The sequence below is a fragment of the Hyperolius riggenbachi genome, chromosome 9 (assembly GCF_040937935.1).
Source record: "Hyperolius riggenbachi isolate aHypRig1 chromosome 9, aHypRig1.pri, whole genome shotgun sequence".
NCBI lineage: Eukaryota > Metazoa > Chordata > Amphibia > Anura > Hyperoliidae > Hyperolius > Hyperolius riggenbachi.
The window spans coordinates 46,660,009-46,683,764 of record NC_090654.1 but is presented as its reverse complement, the minus strand read 5'-3'; the positions used below and the strand labels follow the sequence as shown (position 1 = coordinate 46,683,764).

The 23,756-nt window shown below is 48.0% G+C and overlaps 1 protein-coding gene across 3 annotated transcripts in view; it reads right to left on the bottom strand.

Annotated features, from left to right (window-relative positions):
• The window catches only part of IMPDH2 (inosine monophosphate dehydrogenase 2), a 49,328-nt gene extending 29,042 nt beyond the window's left edge, over positions 1–20,286 (bottom strand). The window contains exons 1-8 of one of the 3 annotated variants that reach the window (XM_068252664.1): positions 20,106–20,286; positions 8,015–8,063; positions 7,817–7,918; positions 7,657–7,731; positions 5,941–6,147; positions 5,715–5,802; positions 5,040–5,239; positions 4,172–4,262 (exon numbers count right to left, since the gene is read on the bottom strand). In XM_068252664.1, coding sequence (XP_068108765.1) covers positions 4,172–4,262; positions 5,040–5,239; positions 5,715–5,802; positions 5,941–6,147; positions 7,657–7,731; positions 7,817–7,918; positions 8,015–8,063; positions 20,106–20,203 — 910 coding nt within the window. In that variant the 5' untranslated portion in view covers positions 20,204–20,286. Of the gene's footprint in view, positions 1–4,171; positions 4,263–5,039; positions 5,240–5,714; positions 5,803–5,940; positions 6,148–7,656; positions 7,732–7,816; positions 7,919–8,014; positions 8,064–10,899; positions 10,944–20,105 lie in introns of those variants that run through there. The other 2 variants (XM_068252666.1, XM_068252665.1) reach the window with 2 other exon arrangements.
• Positions 20,287–23,756: the final 3,470 nt, after the last annotated feature.

The window sequence follows — 23,756 nt, the reverse complement described above, 5'->3', positions numbered from 1 at the left end:
CAGCACAGGTCTGTTTCTATGCCTGGAAGAGCACATAATAACAAACAGATCCTCCACAGCTGCCAGTCACAGCCCATGAGCCTCCGGGCATCACTTGTCACATCAGCCGCTGCTGGGCAGGGTCAGTATTGTGATGACTGTCCTCCCTGCATGTGACTGAAAATGGAATGTATTATGGTGGCAGAGGATAAAGATAGCTCTTAGTTACCACCTCCTCCTCTGCTTCCAGGTCACACTTGTCCCTGACCATCAAAGCAACTGAGCGGGGAGCGTCATGTGTCACTCTGGAGGGGATAGAGTGATTATTATAGACTGTGCAGAGATCTGTCAATGCTGCAGACTGTGGCCAGTACAGTCCTCATAGGAGCGTGACCATATGACTAGGCTGCAGACCTCTCTGCCCCACCACCAGCTCCTGATCATCACAGAGGAATATGGGGGTGGGGTGGGGGGGAACAAATTGAGAGGGAGTTTAGAAAAGGACTCTGCCAATTCTAAAATAATAAAATACTACTACATCAATCTACATCATACATGTCCAACTCTGGCCCTCAGCGTCATCATATTTGGCCTGCAAGTGGTGTCCCCACTTTGTATTATGTTTGACCCACCCTAGACCACCAGGGAAGCCCTATAGGGAAGGGAGAGGAAGACCAGGAACCGTAGAGGTGAGGGAAAGGGGTCACTAGACACCAGGAAATGGTTTGGGGGTGTGAGGGTGGACTGCTAGACACCAGGGAACTGCATAAGGGCGGGAGGAGGGCCACTAGACACCATGGAACTGCATAAGGGGGGGGGGGGGCACTAAACACCAGGGAACTGTACAGGGAAGGGAGGGAGGACCACGAAACTCCAAGGAACAGAAAAGGGGAGGGAGGTGGCCACTAGACATTGAGGTTGTCCTGTGACTTGGTCCCAGTGTTAAATTTCAGTCCACTTTGTATTAGAGTATGACACCCCTGCTTCTACCGGCCCCCTGCAAACGTCCTGTGCCCACGCCAGAACAAAACCATCCTCCATTACCTCGCCACGGTTCACTTTTGGTTTCGCCGACTTACAAGTCGATGGCCATTGCGCTTGCGCAGCCTTGGCCACGCACATCCTCGTTCATGCTCTTGTTACCGGAGGATGTTTTCTCATACTGCGCCTGTGCAGGATACTCCAAGCGACGTGAGCAGGCGTGAGGACGCGCGTGGCCAGAGCCTGCCGACTGCAAAACTGAAAATGAGCTTAGGCGTAGGACTGGAGGATCGTTTTGTCCCAGTACGGGCACAGGACGTCTGCAGGGGCCAGTAGAAGCCCCAGGTAAGTTCAACTTTTTTTTTTTTAAACTTTATTACAGATTTCCTTTAAAGAGACACTGAAGCAGAAAAAAAATAATGATATGATTTGTATGTGTAGTACAGCTCAGAAAGAAAACATTAGGAGCAGAAACATAAGTCTAATTTTGTTTCCAGTGCAGGAAGAGTTAAGAGACTCCAGTTATCTATGCAAAAAAGCCATTGAGTTCTACGACTTTCAAAGTCGCAGAGAGCCCTGAGTTCTGAAGGCTGTTATCTGAGCTGTAAGTCAAGGATTTTCTTTTTCTCTTCAAGAGGAGAGGTCATTAGTTCACAACCTGCTCTGTAGAAACATTTAGAATGCTGAGTGTTGTCTAAACTGCACATATTAGATAATAATGCAATATTATGAAAATGTTGCATGCAATATTATGAAAATAAAAATGAGGATATTTAAAAAAAAAAAAAAAAGTTTCACTTACCAGGGGCTTCTACCAGCCCCATGCAGCCATCCTGCGCTGTCGTAGTCACTCACTGCTGCTCTGGTCCCCCGCTGGCAGCTAGTTTAGTTTTTGCCGACCGGGCCGCATTGCGTACATTTTTATGCATTCCAGCTGCTGCAGGAACATTAACACATACATTTTTTGCGCGTTAGTGGTTCAATGCGTAAAAATGTATGTGTTAAGCAGGCCATACACTGGCCCGATTTGCGCCCGTTTCGACAGCAGATTCGATCACTGGGATCGAATCTGCTGCCAATCGTTCACGCTACACGCCGAATTTCGATCCATTTCGTCCGATCCCGTCGATCGTGCCGTGCGGAAAATAACCGTCGATCGCCCGCGGGTAAAGAGCGCATCGCTAGCGGCGTTCGAGTGCCCGACGACCGACGCAATAGAGCCCGCATACATTACCTGCTCCGCCGGCGCGACTGCAGTCTCCCGGTCACCGCTGCTCCGTCTGCGCTCTGGTCTCCAGGTCCGGCATGCCTCACTTCTTCTAGCCCGGCAGGAAGTTTAAACAGTAGAGCGCCCTCTACTGTTTAAACTTCCTGCCGGGCTAGAAGAAGTGAGGCATGCCGGACCTGGAGACCAGAGCGCAGACGGAGCAGCGGTGACCGGGAGACTGCAGTCGCGCCGGCGGAGCAGGTAATGTATGCGGGCTGGGCGGGGGCAGCAGCAGCACCACCACCACAACAGATTGTGAACGGTTTCAGGCTGAAATCGGTTCACAATCTGTTTGCTGTAAAGGTAGCCATACGATCCCTCTCTGATCAGATTCGATCAGAGAGGGATCTATCTGTTGGTCGAATCTGATGGCAAATCGACCAGTGTATGGCCACCTTTAATGTTCCTGCACCAGCAGGAATGCATAAAAATGTACGCAATGCGGCCGCTGACCCCGAGGTCGGCAAAAACTAAACTTGCTGACGGAGGGGGACCAGAGCAGCAGTGAGTGACTACGATCGCACAAGATGGCTGCATGGGGCTGGTAGAAGCCCCAGGTAAGTGAAACTCTTTTTTGTCTGATAATCCTTTAAGGAAACAAGTCAAACCAATTGAATATGGACTGCTTTCTCACTGGGAAAAAATATATATTTTTAGCATTACTTTTCATACGAATAGTCATGCCTCTGCTAACCAGAGCTCAGTGACTGCTCTGTGCTGTACCCAGATGACCACACTGCTGAGAGCTCAGATATCACATGACACAGCAGAAGACTGACTCAGGGGCTCCAGAATATATCTGGACAGCACAAATTATGTAGGAGCTACTTTTAGCCAAGTTCCTCCCCAATTTAATTCACAGTCTCTGTGTCAAAGTCCCAGCAGCTGCAGCCAGCTCACCCAACAGCCCTGTCACTCACATGGGCAGTCCCCTGCAGCTGCACGAGTGCGCCCACTGACTTGGGTAGTTCATAACATGTGCGCATGTTTCCTGACCCCACCCTGCAGAAATGCTCACTCTCCAAACCACTCCCTTCCTGCCGGATGGTCTGGCATTGCCGGCTGGATTACAAGTCACCTGAACTTGGCCTTGACCTTCTGCCAAGTGAGGTTCCTGCTTAAAGGACACCCGAGGTGACATGTGACATGATGAGATAGACATGTGTATGTACAGTGCCTAGCACACAAATAACTCTGCTCTGTTCCTTTTTTTCTTTCTCTGCCTGAAAGTGTTAAATATCAGGTATGTAAGTGGCTTACTCAGTCCTGACTCAAACAGGAAGTGACCACAGTGTGACCCTCACTGATAAGAAATTTCAACTATAAAAACACTTTCCTAGCAGAAAATGGTGATAGAGCAGGAAACATAAAAAGGGTCAATAGTTCATAGATTTTAGCTCTGGCATACTTCAACGGATGTGTCTTTTTGCAAAAACAATGAGGGCTCCTTCACACTAGGGGCGTTTTCGGACATTTATCATGGGCAGGTGATTATTAAAATCGCCCACAAAACGCTTGTGCAATGAATCTCTATGAGAAGGTTCATATCCGCGCAGTTCGTGCACTGTGCATTCAGCAAAGCGGTGCCTGTACCATTTTTGGGGCAATTTTCGTATAATGGAAGGTATAGGAAGAGCGCTAAACGCCCCTTTATGCGACGATTTATTTTTTATTAAATAAATTGTATTCGTTTTTTCCGGGACAAAGTTCAGGGAGTGAATCTCAAACCCACTCTGGCAAAGCGCTTAGAAAAACAATTTTTCCAACATACAGCGCGCAGTGGAGCGCCGGGAGGGGGGGAAAGCACACAAAAATGCTTGCGTTTGCGGTTTTTCAAGTGTGAATGAGCACCCTGAAATATGTTGGCGCTTTATAAATCAATAATCATAATAAATACACTCCTTCCAAATCCTCATGTAACTACAGTAAAATATAAAGATTTACCATTCCCGGCGATCACTTGGAGCGAGTCATACTTCTCCTTAATGTACTTGATCATATTAATCTGAAAGATGGAGTTTCCCTGGGAGGAGTCCTGGAAAGGGAGAGTATAAACGTTTCAGTCATGTCCTCACATCTGCCTAAAGAGAACCTATCAGTATGGCTGTTATATGTTATGTCAGACACTCCCACTCAGTAACAGAGGCTGTCATTGGCTGACTAGTGGAAGGGATTCCATTTGTGCCATGAAAGCCTACAGAAGTCCAAATTGGTTCTGGCTGTGCAATGTGCAATGTGCCAAACATCCTCGTAACAAACACAGAACACAAAGAAGTGAACTTCTTCAGTGACTACAGTATATGTGGGGAAAACAAAGAAAGACTTTATTTGCTGTGCAAGAGTTAGGGTCCACCTTAAGGGACGAGAAAACCTCAAGCGGTGGCCAGTTTTCTTTTTTCTAGCTCTACGCCTCAATGTTCCAGAAAGGCTGCCAGTAATTACTAGTGTGGAGGATGGAGTAGGAAGTGATGTCAACCCTGAAGCTGATGACCCTGCGGGAGTGAGGGGTGAGGGGTGGGGGGGGGGGGGGGGGAGGAGGGGGGAGAGGAGATTTGTGTATGCTACATATATTCCTACAATGGCCTAGAACAGGGGTGCCCATTAGGCAGATCCGTGATCTACCAGTAGATCGCAAAGGACTCATGGTAGATCCCAACACCTCAATACATTTTCCATTCTGTAGATACAATTGTGCTCCCAAAATTGTACACCGGTAGATCATTTTGACTTGTTAATTTTTTAAAGTAGCTCACAAGCCGAAAAAGTGTGGGCACCTCGGGCCTAGAAAGTGATGTATATGTCAGGCACTGACCAGCACCACGGCATCCACCCCAGCCTGCACCAGGAGGTCCAGGCGGTATTTGTCATCCTCGTGCGTTCCAATGGCTGCTCCGCACAGCAGCTGCTTTTTGGAATCCTTTGAGGCCAGTGGGTAATCACGATTTTTCTTCAGGTCTGTCCGTGCAATGATGGCCACCAACTCATCGTCCTCATTCACAATGGGTAGTTTGCCTAAAAGGGGGAAAATAAGAACAGAGGTCTGCAGATCATTCTTCAAGACTAATCAGGCTGGGAGGAGCAGCTGAGCTACATGCATGGGGAACTTGAACATCTAAAGACACCAAACAGTTCAAATTATTTAAAGGACAACTTTAACCAATAAAAACAAAAGGTTATATACTCACCTAAAAGCAGAGAAGGCTCTGGACCCCTTAGAACCTTCCCGTTTTTTTCTGTGTCCACTGAACTGATATTTTTTACTCAACCACAAGATCAACTGAACAATCAAACTGGCACATGTAACACCAGCTAGAGTTGTCCCAGAAGATGGCCAGAAATAGGACAATCAAGACTTCAGCATTCTACACTTGGACTGGGCCACAGCAGCTGTAACCTGACTGGATGCCAAGAAACTCTTTTATGCAGATTTATTTAATGGTTCATATTAATTTGCAATGGATGTCAAGGACTGAAGTTTTCTAAATACCTTTTTTGCTTCTCTGCAAAATTTCATTGGCTTCTTTTAATGTAACTCCCGCCGGTGCGACAACAAGATCTTCTCGTCTGGTCATGATCTGATTATTAGAGAAGTAAAATGTTAGAATATTCTGTGCGAGATCGGTTTCTACTGAGGACATGGATTACAGAAAAGGCAGCCATTTTGTAAGGGGAAGCCATGTTTAGAGAGAGGCCTCCAGCCTGTAATTACTCACTTCTCTGAGTGGCAGATCATGCTCTGATGTGGTCAGGAAGTCGATATCTCTGGATGAGATGATGCCCACTAGTTTCCCACCCATCTTGCCACTTTCTGTGATTGGAATTCCGCAGAAGCCATGCCGAGCTTTGGCTTCAAACACGTCTCGTACTTTGTGTGTGGGACTCAGGACAACTGGATCTGTGATGAAGCCTTGTTCATATTTCTACGAGGTAAAAACAGATTATTATACCACTATATCCCTTCTTATCTGTCAAAGACAGCAGACCTGAACTCAGAACTTCCTCTCTGCTCTAAAAGATAAGCAACAGTATAATAAGCCTTAAAGAGAACCCGAGGTTGCATATTATAATCCTAACAGGAGCCAGAGGCATGTCATGTGCACAATGCCATGCCACTGGGTCAATGTACCGCTGCTGCCAGCCCCGCCCCCGCTGCGCTGCACCCCCTTAAAAGGTCGCCAGCCTAGCGACAATTTATGTGAGGCTGAATTAGGGTGTTGGCAGAGGCTGTACAATGACCCAGAGGCATGTCATTGTGCACACAACATGCCTCTGGCTCCTATTAGGATTATAATATGCCACCTCTGGATCTCTTTAAAGAGAAACCGTAACCAAGGATTGAACTTCCCAATCAGTAGCTGATACCCCCTTTCCCATGAGAAATCTATTCCTTTACACGAACGGATCATCAGGGGGTCTGTATGGCTGATATTGTGGTGAAACCGCTCCCACAGTGTGATGTCAGGACCATGGTTCCCCCTCCCCCTCATGCACTATACATTACGTGTCCGCTGCCGGCTCAGTCCATACACACTCCCCATGTTACTCCGGCAACCACATGGGGTGCATTTTTGGACGGAGCACGGAGTCAGCGCGGACACAGACAGGTAATGGGTATCAGAGGAGCTGGTTGAACATTAGGGGACAACAGCGCTAGGCTGGTGAAGCGGCATCACAAGGCAGATTCCAGATCGATTTCAGTATGAAATTTATTGGGAATTGGCCTGTGGTGTATGGGCAGGCAACAGGTCTCTCTACGATAAGAGAGAGATCTGTCTCTTGGTCGATCTGCCCACACATCGTCTGATGTATGAGCACCTTATGCCATAGACCCTAAACAAGCTCTGACTGAAGTCAGGCTGGAGCCCCATGCTTATTTCAGGTGTGGGATTCAGACACTACTGCCAAAAGAGAAACAGGACTGCCAGGCAACTGGTATTGTTTAAAAGGAAATAAATATGGCAACCTCCATATCCCTCTCGGTTCAGTTGTACTTTAAAAGTGAACCTCCAGACTAAATATCTACTCAGCAGCACTGAAAAGGCTTGGTGTTTCTTTAACAGTTTCACAGCATCAGAACTTTGTGCAAATTTTTTTTTTTTTAATTTTGAATTTGAGATTTGAAGCCTAGCGTGTGCAACTGGTAGGGGTGATCAGGACACAGGACAGTGGGAACTGTGTCGCATGCTCCCTGTCACCTCCTTTCAACCAAAAAGATGGCTGCCCCATAAAATCACAAACATTTGCCTGTTCTTTTAAAACAGGGTGGGTAAGAGATTATATTACCTATTTTAATGAACATAACTAATGTAACGTAATGACAGGGTGTTTGTTTAGGCTGAAGTTCCCCTTTAAGAAGCAGATATATGAGGTAAGAGTCAGACTTCAGGCGGTGCTTCACTAATGACAGACCTGACAAAGGTGTCACTCACCTTCACTTTGCGCACTTCGTTGGCCTGGAATTCCGGCGTACAGTTGTGATGCATGATGCCGATTCCACCAGTGAGCTGGAGCACAAGAGGAGAGTTATTCAGCAGACCTGACCAGGGTTAGGACATCATAAAACAGAATCAAAGGTTCCCTTCCCCTTACCGCCATTGCGATAGCCATGTTGGCTTCGGTTACAGTGTCCATGGGGGAGGAGACCAGTGGCGTCTTTAATGTGATCTTCTTGGTAAGAGCTGAGGTGAGGTCCTCGAATTACACAGAATTAAATCAGTACAGACACTGGACATGATCCATAACAAAAACAGAATAAAATAACGAAATACAACAGATATTATCACTCACCACTTGGTCAGCTGTGAAGTCTATGTACCCGGGGAGGATGAGGAAGTCACTGCAAGATGGAAAACAATTATTGCTGCATAAAATGTAGAATGAATGTGATGAATGTCCCTGCTTTTATTTAGAGGTTGTATACATCCAGTAGGCTTTGAAGGGAACTAAGCACCCTTTCTTTCCCTGGAATTTCTCCTGGTTTGTAATAGCTATAGAAGATGCTATGTTCCCCCCTCCCCTTTCTGCCTTCCTTATTTACAGAGGGAGCAGAAGGCCATCTTCACACATTCCTTCTAGATAAGCTCTTTGAAGACGTTGTACTAATTACCCACCCCTTCTGTTGATGAAAAAAAAAAAGTTTTCTAAAAGTATTACATTTTAAAAGCTAACCGATCAGTTACCATAATCAGTTAGTCATTAAAGTGACACTGAAGCGAGCAGGAAAAAAAAACAAAAACCTTATGATATAATGAATTGTATGTGTAGTACAGCTAAGAAATAGAACATTAGTAGCAAAGAAAAGACTCATTTTTATTTTCAGTTATATGGCTGATTTTTTTAATAACATTGCATAATTCTATAATATTTGCAGTTTACAATTTACACATTGCATTTTAATTGATGAAACAGAGCAGAGCTAATGACCCTTTCAACTTTCTAGCAGAAAAACGTTAAACAAACAAGAAACAGTGAGAGTGTTGAGATAAGTGCTTCAGAAAATAGCATTGCTCTCTGACTAAATTAGTCAGAGAGCTCAGAGAAGTCATTTTGCATAGAGAATTGAAGTTCCTTAACTCTTCATGTACAGGAAACAATAAGAGACTCATGTGTGCTACTAATGTTTTATTTCTTAGCTGTACTACATGTACAATTCATTATAAGTTTAATTTCACTTCAAATTCCCTTTAAATAGTATTACATTTACAAAACTTTTTTTCTACCTACATAACCAATTAGGAATAAAGTAGTAGTGTAGTTATACTCACAAGTATGGGTTACCAACAGGCAACCACTTTTTAGGCAGCAGGGGAACTTGGGCTCTCTATAGATAAGGAAAATGGGGGTAGACCCCTCCACTGTAGGTAGATGCGATGTATGTTATGAGGATGAAACAGAGGTGCCAATCAGGATAAAACAGTATTAAAATAAGTAAAAATAAGGGAAGTAGTACTCACCTCCACACAGAAGATCCCCCCCCCCCCACCCGCCTAAAAAGTGGTTGCCTGTTGGTAGCCCACACTGGTGAGTATAACTCTACACTACTTCTTTGTTCCTAATTGGTTATGTGGGTACGAAAAAAAAAACAAGTTTTGTAAAATACCTTTTAACCTCCTTGCCGGTCTAAAAAATCCGGCAAGGAGGCAGCGCCGCACTTTTTTTTTTCTTTTTTTTAAATCATGTAGCGAGCCCAGGGCTCGCTACATGATAGCCGCTGAGCGGCGGCATCCCCCCACCCACTTCGATCGCCGAGTATGCAGGAAATCCCGTTGAGAACGGGCTTTCCTGCAGGGTTTCCCCGGTCGCCATGGTGACGGGGCGGGATGACGTCACCGACGTCATAGGGAATCCCGAGCCGCCCCTCAGCGCTGCCTGGCACTGATTGGCCAGGCTGCGCAGGGGTCTGGGGAGAGGGGGGGGCGGCTCGGCGAATCGGCGGCAATCGCGTACTACACGCAGCTAGCAAAGTGCTAGCTGCGTGTAGGAAAAAAAAATTTTGCAAATCGGCCCAGCGGGGCCTGAGAAATCCTCCTGCGCAGGTTACCCCGAGCCGAGCTCGGGATAACCGGCAAGGAGGTTAATGGCTAACTGATTTTACAAAACTTTGTTTTTTCTACCTACAAAATTTGTTTGGCTAACACGATACAGAAACTTTTTTGCTAATTGGTTAAAAATACTACACCATAGTGGGCTCTCGATTTTTCCTTTATACCTTACAAATTCCTTATGAACATCTTGGACACAGATCTAAATTGAGCACAGATGTCCCCCGACGTTGACAGTCCTTCACTAATGACCGGTGTCTGAGCGGCCAGGGGCTGCAGTTATTTGTGTTTAAATTTGGAATAGACGATTCGAAACACCCAAATACTCCTGACTGCCGCTGTTCAGCACCGAAAAAGCTGACAGGGTCAGGAGCACGGATGTGGAGTCGGAGCAATTTTGGGTACCTGGAATCAGAGTCTGTGGTTTCAATAAAGTGAGGAGTCTAAGTCGGATGATATTTTGAACCAAGCCATGGACTGTATAAATTAGACTAAGGAGTCGGTAATCTTGGGTACCTGGAGTCGGAGGCTTCTTAAACTGAAGAGTCGGAAGATTTTTTTCCAACTCCACAGCCCTATTCAGGAAGAGGTCACTGCCTTACAAGTAACTTTGCATTTCAGGTGACTTGGATGCTTCCTCCTTCCAAAACGGAAAGACAAAGTATCGGAGTCACATGAAACGCGCCGTGACTCGTAAGGCAGTGATCTCCTTCTGACCCCGTCCGCTTGTTCGGTGCTGAACAGCGGCAGTCGGAATTATTTGGGTGTTTCTAATCTGCTAGCCACCTCGGCCGAGTTTTATCTAATGTGTGTATGGAGCTCTACTGACAGCGGACGCAGGAAATGGTGTCCAGATCACAGAAAAGAGCATACTTGTTTCTCATCAGTAAATAAAGAAGTAAACTTATCTACCATATAAAAATATCACTTCATGCAGACATGATTCACACACAGTGCAACAAGCCTGCCTCCAGCTGTCAGCTCTGAGCTGTGCCCGAGGCAATGCCAGCCACTGCGAAGAATGAACGCCTCTGGGCGCGCTGCCACAGTCCTCTTCAATAAACAGGTTTTAGGTAACGGGTCAGTACGTTTTATTTATTTTTTGGAACAATTTTTATAGCTCTGCCCTACCTCTGGAAGTAGGACTGCTGCCCCAACATGAGCTATGCCTGAAGCTAGTGCTGTACATTCCTCATCTCTGTGCCAATTTCCTATAGGAGTCAACTGGAGAGGGAACATGAAGTGTTAAAGCAGATCCGAGATGAAAAACTATCTATAACAAGTAACTTGTCGATATATCTTATCTAAAGTTTAGATAGTTTACACAGCAAATCTAGCTGCAAACAATTTCAATAGAATATGATTATTTCTTCCTGTGATACAATGACAGCAGCCATGTTGTTTGTAAACATTACACACGGGCAAGCTTATCTGCATCTTGAGCACTCAGCCTGTGAAAAAAACCTAATCCCCCCTCCTCCTCCCTCTGAAATCTCTGGCTAGTAATACCTCCCCCTCCTCCTGCCCAGACTGAGCTCCCATGAGCCCTTGCTACTGTCTGAAAATGCCAAGGCTCCCTGAAAATCTGTGAGTGAGGCTTGTTTAGTTTATAGGAAATTAGGGTATTAAAACAAAAAAGGAGATACGGACTGTAAGTTCGTTCTTAACCTAAGTCCATTCTCAAGTCAAAACACCGTGCCATCTCTGTCCCCTGTACCTCCAGTGTCTCCTCTGTCCCCTTGTGCCTATTTTCCCCTCAGATCTCAGTGTTCCCCTCTGTGCCACCTCTGTCCCCGTGCCTCACTTTATTATTATTTCGTATTTATATAGCGATGACATCTTCCCCTTCATTTTATCCCCCTTTGTGCCTCGACCCTATGCTTCCTGTGCACCCCCAGCTCAGTGCAGAGTACGTGTTCTGGAAACGGTGCTGGTCTCACCTGCTCCAAGGATGAGTGGACCAGCCTCACTGTTCCCCTAAGTGCTGGCTTCTCCAGGTCGCGTCATTACACGTGACACCGGCACTAGGGGGAGCTGTGGGACTGAGAAAGGCCTGGTGCACACCAGAGGAGTTTTTCTGAGCGTTTTGAGTTTTTAAATCTGCTGCTAATGTTATCCTATGTGTCTGTGCACACTGGAGCAATGAGGTTTTGTAAAAAACCCCATAGCATTACATTGGTAAGAGCTTTTAGAGGTTTCAAAAGCTCTTCCCAATGTAATGCTATGGTTTTTTTTTTTACAAAACCTCATTGCTCCAGTGTGCACAGACACATAGGATAACATTAGCAGCAGATTTAAAAACTCAAAACGCTCAGAAAAACTCCTCTGGTGTGCACCAGGCCAAAGAGTGCATTCATCGGTTAAGGCACCGCCAGAGCAGGTTAGACAAGCACTACTGCATCCGAATGGGGGCTGGGGGAGCACAAGACATTGAGTCTGAAGCATTGCAACCATTCAGCAGGCCATTTGTATCAGCAGGCCGCTCATATGTTGGATGTTCATATGTCGGGGGACTCCTTGTATATTTCTTTAGGTTGCGCACCCATCTATACAGGCCTAAGACCTCTCCTGCCTCTAGCATCCTGTTACCAAACTGAGGTATTACAACTGCACAATCCTCACTTCCTGTCACTGTAAGTCCTGCCTCCTCATGTGGACACATGGTTTTAAAGAGGAACTCCAGTGAAAATAATGTAATAAAAAAAAGTGCTTCATTTTTACAATAATTATGTATAAATGATTTAGTCTGTGTTTGCTTATTGTAAAATCTTTCTTCTCCCCGATTTACATTCTGACATTTCTTATATGGTGACATTGTTACTGTGGGCAGGTTATGTAGCTGCTGCTAGCTGTTTTGGCTGTTGGAGACAGCTGTAAACAGCTATTTCCTGTCTGTGAACCTTGTTACATTGTGGCAAACTGTCAAAAGTACAGTGGTCCTCAGAGCTTCTTGTGGGAGGGGTTTCACCACAATATCAGTCATACAGCACCCCCTGATGGTCTGTTTGTGAAAAGCAATAGATTTCTCATGTAAAAGGGGGTATCAGCTACTGTTCGGGATAAAGTTAAATTCTTGGTTGGAGTTTCTCTTTAACTGTAAAGCGGGGATTCTGGGAAATGTAGTCCAGCATTTGCTGCATTTCCCTCCCCAAAATTAGCCCTAGACTACAATGGGCATAGGACTATGGTAGGGATTAGATTGCGAGCCCCTCTGAGGACAGTCAGTGACATGACTATGTATTCTGTAATGTGCTGCAGAAGATGTCAGTGCTATATAAATATCAAACAATAATAATACCTCCAGTGTCAATAAGAAGCTCACTGAGTACATTTCTGCTTGCTCTGCCAGACGTGATGTCTGCAGTCTCCTCTATGCCTCACGTAATCGCTTATGTTGCTGCACCTGGCTCCATAGAGTGGCATCACACCATTACACAGTGGCATAGTAATAAGGGATGCAGAGGTTGCGACTGCACCGGGGCCCCTGGACTAGAGGGGCCCTCCTTCATCCATCTTATTAGCTTTGTATTATGCTGGTTATGAACACCTCTATACGTGCATTGTGGTAATCCTTAAAGAGAGCCCAAGGTGGGCTAAAAAAAAAAAAAAAAAAAAAAAAACTAGGCTATCTGATCCGGGGGGCTGAGTGGATCAGGTAGCCACATAAAACGCTGCTCCTCACTGCTCGAGAGATTCGTTCTCAGGGCGGGGCAGGGGGCACAGCCAGGGGGAGATAGAGCTCCCAATAGCTGCTCTGGAATCCCTGCAGGAACGCCCCTGGCGGGCATTTTGAACAAGGAATCCCTCTCCCTGTGTTTACCTCCGAGATGGCGACAAATAATGTTGCCAATCTCGGGGGGGGGGGGGGGGGGAGGGGGGCTATAGCGCGGCGGTGGGGAAGCAGAGAGCGGCGGTGTTGGGACACAGAGGTATGTTATGAGGCAGAGAACATGCCTCATGCCTTTGTGTCCCATCTGCCCACCTCAGGTTCTGAAGTGAGAGCTATATGGAGGCTGCCATATTTATTTCCTTTTAAACAATACCAGTTGCCTGGCTGTCCCGCTGATCTATTTGGCTACAGTAGTGTCTGAATCACACCAGAAACAAGCATGCAGCAAATCTGTCAGATCTGAGAATAATGTCAAACAACTGATCTGGCTGCATGCTTGTTCAGGGTCTGTGGCTGAAAGTATTAAGCCCAATCTACACGATACGATTCTTTGTGCGATATGATTACGATTCTATTTACGATCCGATTAAATCCGACATGTCCGATTGGGATTCGATTAAGTTTGATTTGCCATTGCAAAACAATGGCAAATCGAATTGAATCGAATCCTGATTGGACATGTCGGATTTAATCGGACCGTAAATAGAATCGTAATCATATCGCACAAAGAATCGTATCGTGTCAATTGGGCTTTAGAAGCAAGTATCAGCAGGACAGCCAGGAAACCAGTATTGCTTAAAAAATAAAAATAAAATATGGCAGCCTCTATATCCATCTTGCTTCAGTTGTGTTTCCTTACTCTGATTACACCCATCTGACACTGCAGCTGTCCTGGGTAGGTTTAGAGCTCCCTATCAATAAAGTGCTTGGGGCCCCAAGCTCTTTGGTGTACGCGCACACACACACACACACACACACACACACACACACACACACACACACACACACACACACACACACACACACACACACACACACACACACACACACACACACACACACACACACACACACACACACACACACACACACACACACACACACACACACACACACACACACACACACACACACACGATAGCAGAAAGACTGGATCCCACGTGAGCCAATGTGGACACAGAACACTGGCGGTGTCTAGTTACAGGCGCAGGACAGACCGAGTTTAGGTTTCTGTCATGCCTGAGAGACAAGTGTCACCAGCTTGCAGGACTTCCCAGACATCACTGCTCACCACTGCAGGGAAACACGATTGTTTATAATACTAAAGCAGCTTCTAAACCATCAGCTTTGCATTAAACCCAAACTACCAATACGGATCTAAAAACTTACGCTCAGTTAAGTGAGCAGATTGCGCAAATATTACATTTTCTGCAGCAAAAAAATCCTGCTTTTAAAAGGTCATGTGACTGAAAGCAGCCCAGCTGAAGTAGTTAGGCAGACGGGCAAAAAACAGTTTAGCATCATGACGATGTACAAAGTACATAGGGGCAGGGCCCAAACAGAGGTGTCCTAAGGCTAGGGTCACACTAAGGCCTCCTTTCCACGAACTGTTGAGCTGTGTGCTCAGCAAGCAATTACCAGGCAGCAGTAAGTTATCATGCAGCAACAAGCAGTTACCAGGCAGCAGTGACCAGTTGAGAGAGTTTGAGAGGCATTTCACTGCCTAGAAACAGTCCGTGGAAAGGAGGCCTTAATCACATGCATTTTCCACTATGTGCTACAGGGGAACCGCATGCTATCCTGCTAATTGTAGAGTGACCCTGCCCTAAGAGGACTCCAGCCTACAGCTGTAGGAGAGAAATGCCTTGGGTAGGGGCTTCCCACAGCAGGAAACATCTGGGATGGGGGGCTCTGCACCACAGGAGATGCCTGGGTCCGGGGTGAGGGTGGCTCGCACACACCACAGAAAAGGCCCGGGGGTGAGGGTGATGGGCTCTCCACCACGGGAAACTCCTGGGACAGGCTCTGCACCACAGGAGATGCCTGGGTCCGGGGTGAGGGTGGCTCACACACATCACAGAAAAGGCCGGGGGGGGGGGGGGGGGTGAGGGTGATGGGCTCTGCACCACGGGAAACTCCTGGGACAGGCTCTGCACCACAGGAGATGCCTGGGTCCGGGGTGAGGGTGGCTCACACACACCACAGGAAAGGCCCGGGGGTGAGGGTGATGGGCTCTCCACCACGGGAAACACCTGGGACAGGCTCTGCACCACAGGAGATGCCTGGGTCCGGGGTGAGGGTGGCTCACACACATCACAGAAAAGGCCGGGGGGGGGGGGGGGGGTGAGGGTGATGGGCTCTGCACTACGGGAAACTCCTGGGACAGGCTGTGCAGCACAGGAAATGCCTGAAATACATGGCTCCTGACTAAAGGAAATGCCTTGGATAGGGGGCTCCTGACCACCTACTTTAGAATGGTGACATTAGGTAATTCTAGAATTTTCTTTTATCTGGGAGCACCTGACTAATTACTGGTACTCCTTGTATTTTGTATTGTATCAACCACACAGCTCCCTGAAATACAGGAATCAGGTCACCCACAGCAGCATCTCGGATGTCTCAGGGACAGGAGATAAAAGGAAATTACCCCAGTAGAAAAACAGACAACAGCAGCAATAAGGTAACAGCCCTTCCACTCCTCCCCTCATTCCATATAAAAATAATAGTGTAAAAAAAAAAAAAAAGAAAAGAAAAAGGGATTAGCGTTGGCTGAGTGGCTAGGACTCTTGCTTTGCAGCTACACACACTAGCGGTTTGGAATTTCTGCATTCTCCTCTCAGGTGTTCCCATTTCCCTCCCACACTGGTAGGTGGCTGATCCAGTTATTCCAACGTGAAGGTGTTTGTAGGCAGCAGGGATGCTAAAGCGTAATAAACTCAAGTTTAAACGCGGTAAATTCTATTAGCAATCAAGTTGATAGGCAGATATACGGTAGTGTATAGAAGCAGAATATCTTTTTCACTGTCCAGATGGGGTTTTTTCGAATCGATAATTTCCGACAGGTCAGATCAGGTCCCGCCTGATAACGGGATAAAGTTTTTAATCACTACTTCACAAAATCGATCCAGTTGTGGATAGGGATCTGAATGGACCTGTCGGAAACTATTGATTAGACCAGTTGATCTGATGGGACATTGTATAGTGTATACCAGGCCTTAACCCTGTAGGGATAGGTGCAAGCAGAGGTACATAATAGATTTGAAAGGTTTTGTTCCAAAGCTAATTGATTAAAGTCGGCACAGTCTCCAAAAGTTACCAAAATTTAATTCGTACAAAATAAAACAGTTTTAATTATTATGTACGAATAAAGTTTTGGTAACTTTTGGAGCCTGTGCCGGACTTCAATTTGATTTCTGTGAGGACTCTGGCGGTACCCAGGTGGAGGGCCCAGCACATCTCACCCCTGGAAGGGGTTTTGCCCTTGAGTGCGGTTCCAAAGCGAATAAATCACAAACACTGGTGCTCATGACAGATGGGGGGCCCCCAGACTCTTCCACCGCCCGGGACCCCCAAATCCCCTGCAACACCAAGACAAATGCAAGCAAGCCCCAGTACTCCGACCTCCAGGAGATTCACTCACATGGTCCCTATCTGAATGCGGAATGCAAAACACACGTCTGTCATATGCACCAGTGTTTGTGTTTTTAAATTTCTTTTTTGCAGTTTCCAGTATGCAGATGCGGGTAAGTGGTTAAGGAGGGGGGCATTGAGAGGGTATACCAGCAGGTGGTACCCCCAGCTGGTGACAAGGTCAACGATTATGTCTGACAGGACCATCTCGACTAAATTTTGCTGGACTAAGGGCTCATTCACACTAAGGGCATTTTTTTGCCGTTTTTTTTCAAACGCAGGCGATTTTCAAAAAACACCAACGCTTGTGCAATGATTCCCTAAGAGAGAGTTCACATCTGAGCGGTTCGTGTCCGATACACTCAGCAAAGCGGTGCCTGAACCTTTTTTTTTTTTTAAGCCATTTCGCCTCGATGGAAGGTATAGGAAAAAAAACCCGCAAAAGCTCACAAAATAGCTTTGTGCAGCGATTGCGTTTTTAAGAATAAATACATTATTTTCCGGGTCAAAGAGTTCACTGCCTGACTTGCGTCAGGGAGTGAAATAAAACACCGCTCTAGAAAAGCGCTTCTAACAAAAATGCACCGCCCACCCAAGTGCCTCGCAAAAAAAAAAGTCAAAAACACCCAACGGGATCGGAACGCAATGTGAACAAGAACTTAGGGCCTGTTCCCACTTTACGCGGTGTGATGTGGCTACATAGTCGCATCGCACTGCGGCTGAACTGTAACCAATGCATGGCAATGAAATGGTTTCCATTGCATGCTGCTTATGTGGAGCGATCCAAGAATCTGCAGCATGCTGCATATTCTCGCACGGCCGCATCCATGCCTCGTCTCCTCCAGTCGCTTCTGCATCGAGAGATGTGGAAGTGACGCAACTGCAAGCGAAAGTGATGCGATGTGGCTTAATAACCGCACTCGCATCACTTCAAGTGGAAACAGGCCCTTAGGCAATTCCTGCTAGATTTGGTACTGCAGACACGGGTGTATACTATTGCACTTGATTGGCCGATGGGCTGTTTGTGGACCATGTAAAATGGCAGTGGGCATTTGCTTCTTGTGTGTATTGCATTCAGCATTTAGATAGGGACAGTGTGGGTTAATCTCCCGTCTTGGGGTCGCATGGGGGTCCCAGGTGGTGGCAGAGCCGGGGCCCCCTTCTATCATGTGCATCAGTGTTTGTGGTTTTAAATTTCTTTTTTGCAGCTTCCAGTATGCAGAGGCGGGTTAGGGAGGGGGGCATTGAGAGGGTATTTCCCCTGCTGGTCACATAGTCTACAATTATGTCCGACCTAACCCTCACCCCTGAATTTTGCTGGACTTATGCAACTCCAGCTAGATTTGGTACTGTAGACACGGATGTATACTTATATTACACTTGATTGGATGACAGGCTGTAGACCAGTGATGGCTAACCTTGGCATTCTAGCTGTGACAAAACTACAAATACCATCATGCCTCTGCCTCTCCGAGTTATGTTTAGAGCTGTCAGAGTATTGCAATGCCTCAAAGGACTTGTAGTTCCACCATAGCTGGCGTGCCAAGGTTAGCCATCACTGCTGTAGACCATATAAAATGGCGGATTGCTGGCTGAGAGTTAGCAAAGCTAATACATAAATTAAATTCAAAAATGAATGCACACAGGTAATTTACACAAATTAATTAAACTTTACAGCATCCCGCATCCCCCCTTGGGACCCACAGCCCCCTCTGCCCTCCCCGGCGCCCAAACTAACTGAAAACTCTAGCACATTGGCCTTTAGACTACGGTAAGGACATGAGACTATTGTAGGGAAGTATAGATGAAGAGGTCAGCATGGCTAGCTTCAGGAATACTGGGGCCCCTTTACATTTTCATACTGAACAAACAGCAAACTTGTGACTTGTACAGTCCCTGACTTAGGGCCCTAAATAGGCTTGGGGAGCTGGGTAATTGCCCAGTGGGCCTTACGGAAGCACCGGACCTGGATGTCAGCTCTATCTAAATACACAATATACTAATAATGATAATGGGTGAGAGAAGAGGGAGCACATTGTTGCACCAGTATAGCTAGTAGGCCTGTGGAGATTACTAGGTGGTCCAACAATTTGTAGTGATCACTCTAAACCCTGGAATTAAAAAAATATTCAACTATAATTTATGGCAAGGTTGCTAGGTTATGGCGTTGCCAGCTGCAGTGACAGCTCAGGTAACAGGTAATCAGTGCTGGGCCACCTCCACCAGCAGCCTGATAAGGAATTGCAGCTCTGTCAGCCACCCTCTGTCCCCTCCGCAGCCCCCTCTGCCCTCCGCAGCACCCCCCTGCCCTCCCCAACTCCCCACCTCTACCATTTCTGGTACCGCACAGCCCTCCCCAACACCCTGAAGCCCCCCTCTGCCATCTCCAACAGCCCGCAGCCTCCCTCTGCCCTCCCAGACACCCTGAAACTTCCTTCAGCCTTCCCTGGCACCCTGCAGACTCCATCTGCCCTGCCCGGCACCCCCTCTGCCCTCCCCCACGCAGTACTATCACCCCGCAACCCGCTCTGCCCTTCCCAACACTCCGCAGCCCCCCTTTGCCCTCCCTGACACCCCACTCTTCCCTGGCACTCCCTCTGCCCTCCCCTACCCAGCCTCCTCCCCATCACCCCTTAGACCACCTCAGGACCCACAGCCCTCTCTGCCCTCCCTGGCACCCCCCCCCCCTCCTCTGCCCTCCACAGCTTCCCTTTGCCCTCCTCACTCAGCACCCCACAGCTTCCCTTTGCCCTCCTCACTCAGCACCCCACATGCCCTCCCTGGCACCTCACTGCCCCCTATGCTCTTCCCTGCCCTCCCCAGGACCCCACAGCCCCCCTTCAGCAAGCCACCTCTGCCCTCCCCAGCAGCACCACACAGCCCCCATCTGTGTGCTATACTATCTGCAACTATGTAGCAAACATCTGCCACTACAGGAGGCGATCAGGACTTCTTATTGGCTCACAGCTACGGCAGCAGAGCAGCCTGGGACATGTAGTGCCACCACACGGGGTGACATTGATACTCCCAGACTCACTTGTAGGTCAGCCCGTCGCCGGCCCCGAACAGCTGCTGTGCGCTGAGCCCGTCATCCGGGACGTAGCCGGTCCCCCCGCTGATCAGGTAGTCAGCCATGCCGGACACAGAGCGGTGACAGCGGCCACACTGCAGCACGAGGAGTCCCTCCCCGCCAAGAGGCGGCCAAACCAGCGCTGCTCCGCTATAAAGAGCCTCCCAGCGCCACCCACAGGTGACTTCATCTCTCTGCGACCTCTGCTGCACGTGGGGACGCCGGGGTGCTGCGGTGCTGTGTGACCCCGGGCTGATCTGCGACATGGGGTGCTGTGTGACCCCAGGGTGCTCAGTGACATGGGGTGCTGTGTGACCCCAGGGTGCTGAGTGACATGGGGTGCTGAGTGACCCCAGGGTGCTCAGTGACATGGGGTGCTGTGTGACCCCAGGGTGCTCAGTGACATGGGGTGCTGTGTGACCCCAGGGTGCTCAGTGACATGGGGTGCTGTGTGACCCCAGGGTGCTCAGTGACATGGGGTGCTGTGTGACCCCAGGGTGCTCAGTGACATGGGGTGCTGTGTGACCCCAGGGTGCTCAGTGACATGGGGTGCTGTGTGACCCCAGGGTGCTTAGTGACATGGGGTGCTGTGTGACCCCAGGGTGTTCTGCGACATGGGGTGCTGTGTGACCCCAGGGTGCTCAGTGACATGGGGTGCTGTGTGACCCCAGGGTGTTCTGCGACATGGGGTGCTGTGTGACCCCAGGGTGCTCAGTGACATGGGGTGCTGTGTGACCCCAGGGTGCTCAGTGACATGGGGTGCTGTGTGACCCCAGGGTGTTCTGCGACATGGGGTGCTGTGACCCCAGGGTGCTCAGTGACATGAGGTGCTGCTGTGTGACCCCAGGGTGCTCAGTGACATGAGGTGCTGCTGTGTGACCCCAGGGTGCTCAGTGACATGGGGTGCTGTGTGACCCCAGGGTGCTTAGTGACATGGGGTGCTGTGTGACCCCAGGCTGCTCAGTGACCCCAGGGTGCTCAGTGACATGGGGTGCTGTGTGACCCCAGGCTGCTCAGTGACCCCAGGGTGCTCAGTGACATGGGGTGCTGTGCGACCCCAGGGTGTTCAGTGACATGGGGTGCTGTGTGACCCCAGGGTGCTCAGTGACATGGGGTGCTGTGTGACCCCAGGGTACTCAATGACATGGGGTGCTGTGTGACCCCAGGGTGTTCTGCGACATGGGGAGCTCTGTGATCCCAGAGTACTGTGACCCCAGGCTGACCTGTGATATGGGGAGCTGTGTGACCCCCACCCTCCCTGTGTAACTAGAAGATTACTGACATGAGCTCAGCAGTTTTATGGCAGGGCTTAAATGCAATGGCAATGTTTTAAATGACAATTGTATCCTTTTAAAACAAAAATGTAAGATACTCACCCAACAGGAGGGAATGCTCTGGAGCCTTTACAGCAGAGTTCCCCAACCTCAAGGCCCACCAACAGTAGGTTTAGCATAAAACCACAAACATGCACAGGTGGGGTAATTTTGAGCTGATTAACTACCTCTGTGATTTCCACAAAACATGCACTGTTGGTGGGCCTGGTAGTGATGGGAATTCCGGCTCTTCTCGGAGAATCGGCTCTTCTGAATCGGCTCCCATTAAAGAGCCGGCTCTTAAAGCTCTGAATCGGCTCTTCATTAAATATCACTGGACACCACTCAGAATCGGAGTAAAAGCCCCGCCCGTCTCCATGACAACTCCAGACTGCTTCTCTGACTGGGGCAATCCCTCCTGCTACTGCTCTGCTCCGCCCCATACACTCCTACAAGCTGCAAGAGGAGGACTACATCTCCCAGCATGCCTCAGCGCCCTTTATTACAGAGCAAAGCAGAGCTGTGTGGGGTGGCTGAGGCATGGCTCTTTTAAAATTGAGAACCGGCTCTTGTCGTTCGCAGCAAAGAGCCGGCTCTTAGAGCCGACTCTATCGCGAACGACCCATCACTAGGGCCTGGAGGACAGGGTTGGGGAGCACTGCCTTAACCACTTCAGCCTTCAGTCGTTTTCACTTTATGCTTCCGAGCAATGTTCACCTCCCATTCATTAGCCTATAACTTTATCACTACTTATCACAATGAACTGATCTATGTCTCGTTTTTTCCGCCACCAATTAGGCTTTGTTTGGGGGGTACATTTTGCTAAGAGTCACTTTACTGTAAATGCATTTTAAAGGGACTCCGAGCTCACGAAAAAAAGAAAAGTTGTACTCACCAGGGGCTTTCTCCAGCCCAGTGCTGGTCGGGAGGTCCCACGCCGGCGTCCTGGCTCCTCTCCTTCTCCCCGCTCCGGTATAGCTGACAGGCCGCAGCCCGGGCGACACTCGGTGGAGTGTCGGGCTGCAGCTTCCGCGTATGACGCGGATTACGTCACACGCCGGCCGCCTCGCGTCATCACGGCGGCCGGCGTGAAAGTACTGCGCATGCGCGATTAAAGCGCGCATGCGCAGTACTTTCACGCCGGCCGCCGTGATGACGCGAGGCGGCCGGCGTGTGACGTAATCCGCGTCATACGCGGAAGCTGCAGCCCGACACTCCACCGAGTGTCGCCCGGGCTGCGGCCTGTCAGCTATACCGGAGCGGGGAGAAGGAGAGGAGCCAGGACGCCGGCGTGGGACCTCCCGACCAGCACTGGGCTGGAGAAAGCCCCTGGTGAGTACAACTTTTCTTTTTTTCGTGAGCTCGGAGTCCCTTTAACAGGAAGAATAAGGAAAAAACTGAAAAAATGCATTATTTCTCAGTTTTCGGCCATTATAGTTTTAAAATAATACATGCCTCCACAATTAAAACTCACGTATTGTATGTGCCCATTTCTCCCTGTTATTACACCGTTTAAATTATGTCCCTATCACAATGTATGGCAACAATAATTTACTTGGAAATAAAAGTGAATTTTTTTCAGTTTTGCATCCATCACTATTTACAAGCTTATAATTAAAAAAATATATAAATATTTCAGGTTTACATAGATATTTAAAAAGTTTAGACCCTTAGGTAAATAGTTATGTGTTTTGTTTTTTTTATTTTGTAATGTTTTTGTTTTTTTAATTAGTAAACATTTTATGTGGGTATTTTTGGGAGGGTGGGATGCAAATAAATTTTTTTTAGGACATATTGGTCTATTTTTTTAATTTTTTTTTTTGCATTTTCCTGCAGTTAGCTTTGAGTTTGTTTACAATGACGTCACGCTAAGCATAACACGGACGCTTAGAGTGAAAATAAGAACAGAAAAACCTCAGCTTCCATGCGAAGCTGACGTTTTTTTCTCGGGGGGAGAGCAATCAGTGATCGGGCACCATAGCCCGATTCACCGATTGCCTGGCTAGCGAACTGCGGGCCAGGAGTGCGCATCCACGCGCGCGATCGGCCGCGGGGGCGTGCGGCAGCGCACATGGCCTCCTGGGCGTAGCTAGTACGTCCAGGAGGCCAAAGTAGTTAAAGGACATCGGAGGTGCAAATAAACTGAGATAAACAATTGTATCTATCTATCTTAATCTCAAAATGATTTTTTTAGATATCCCATAGTTTTATTTTATATTTAAATCTACTTTTTAAGGTTTTACTCTTTCATGACCTCTTCTCAATGACACACTCGTGGAAGTATGCCAGAGCTGAAATCTATGAA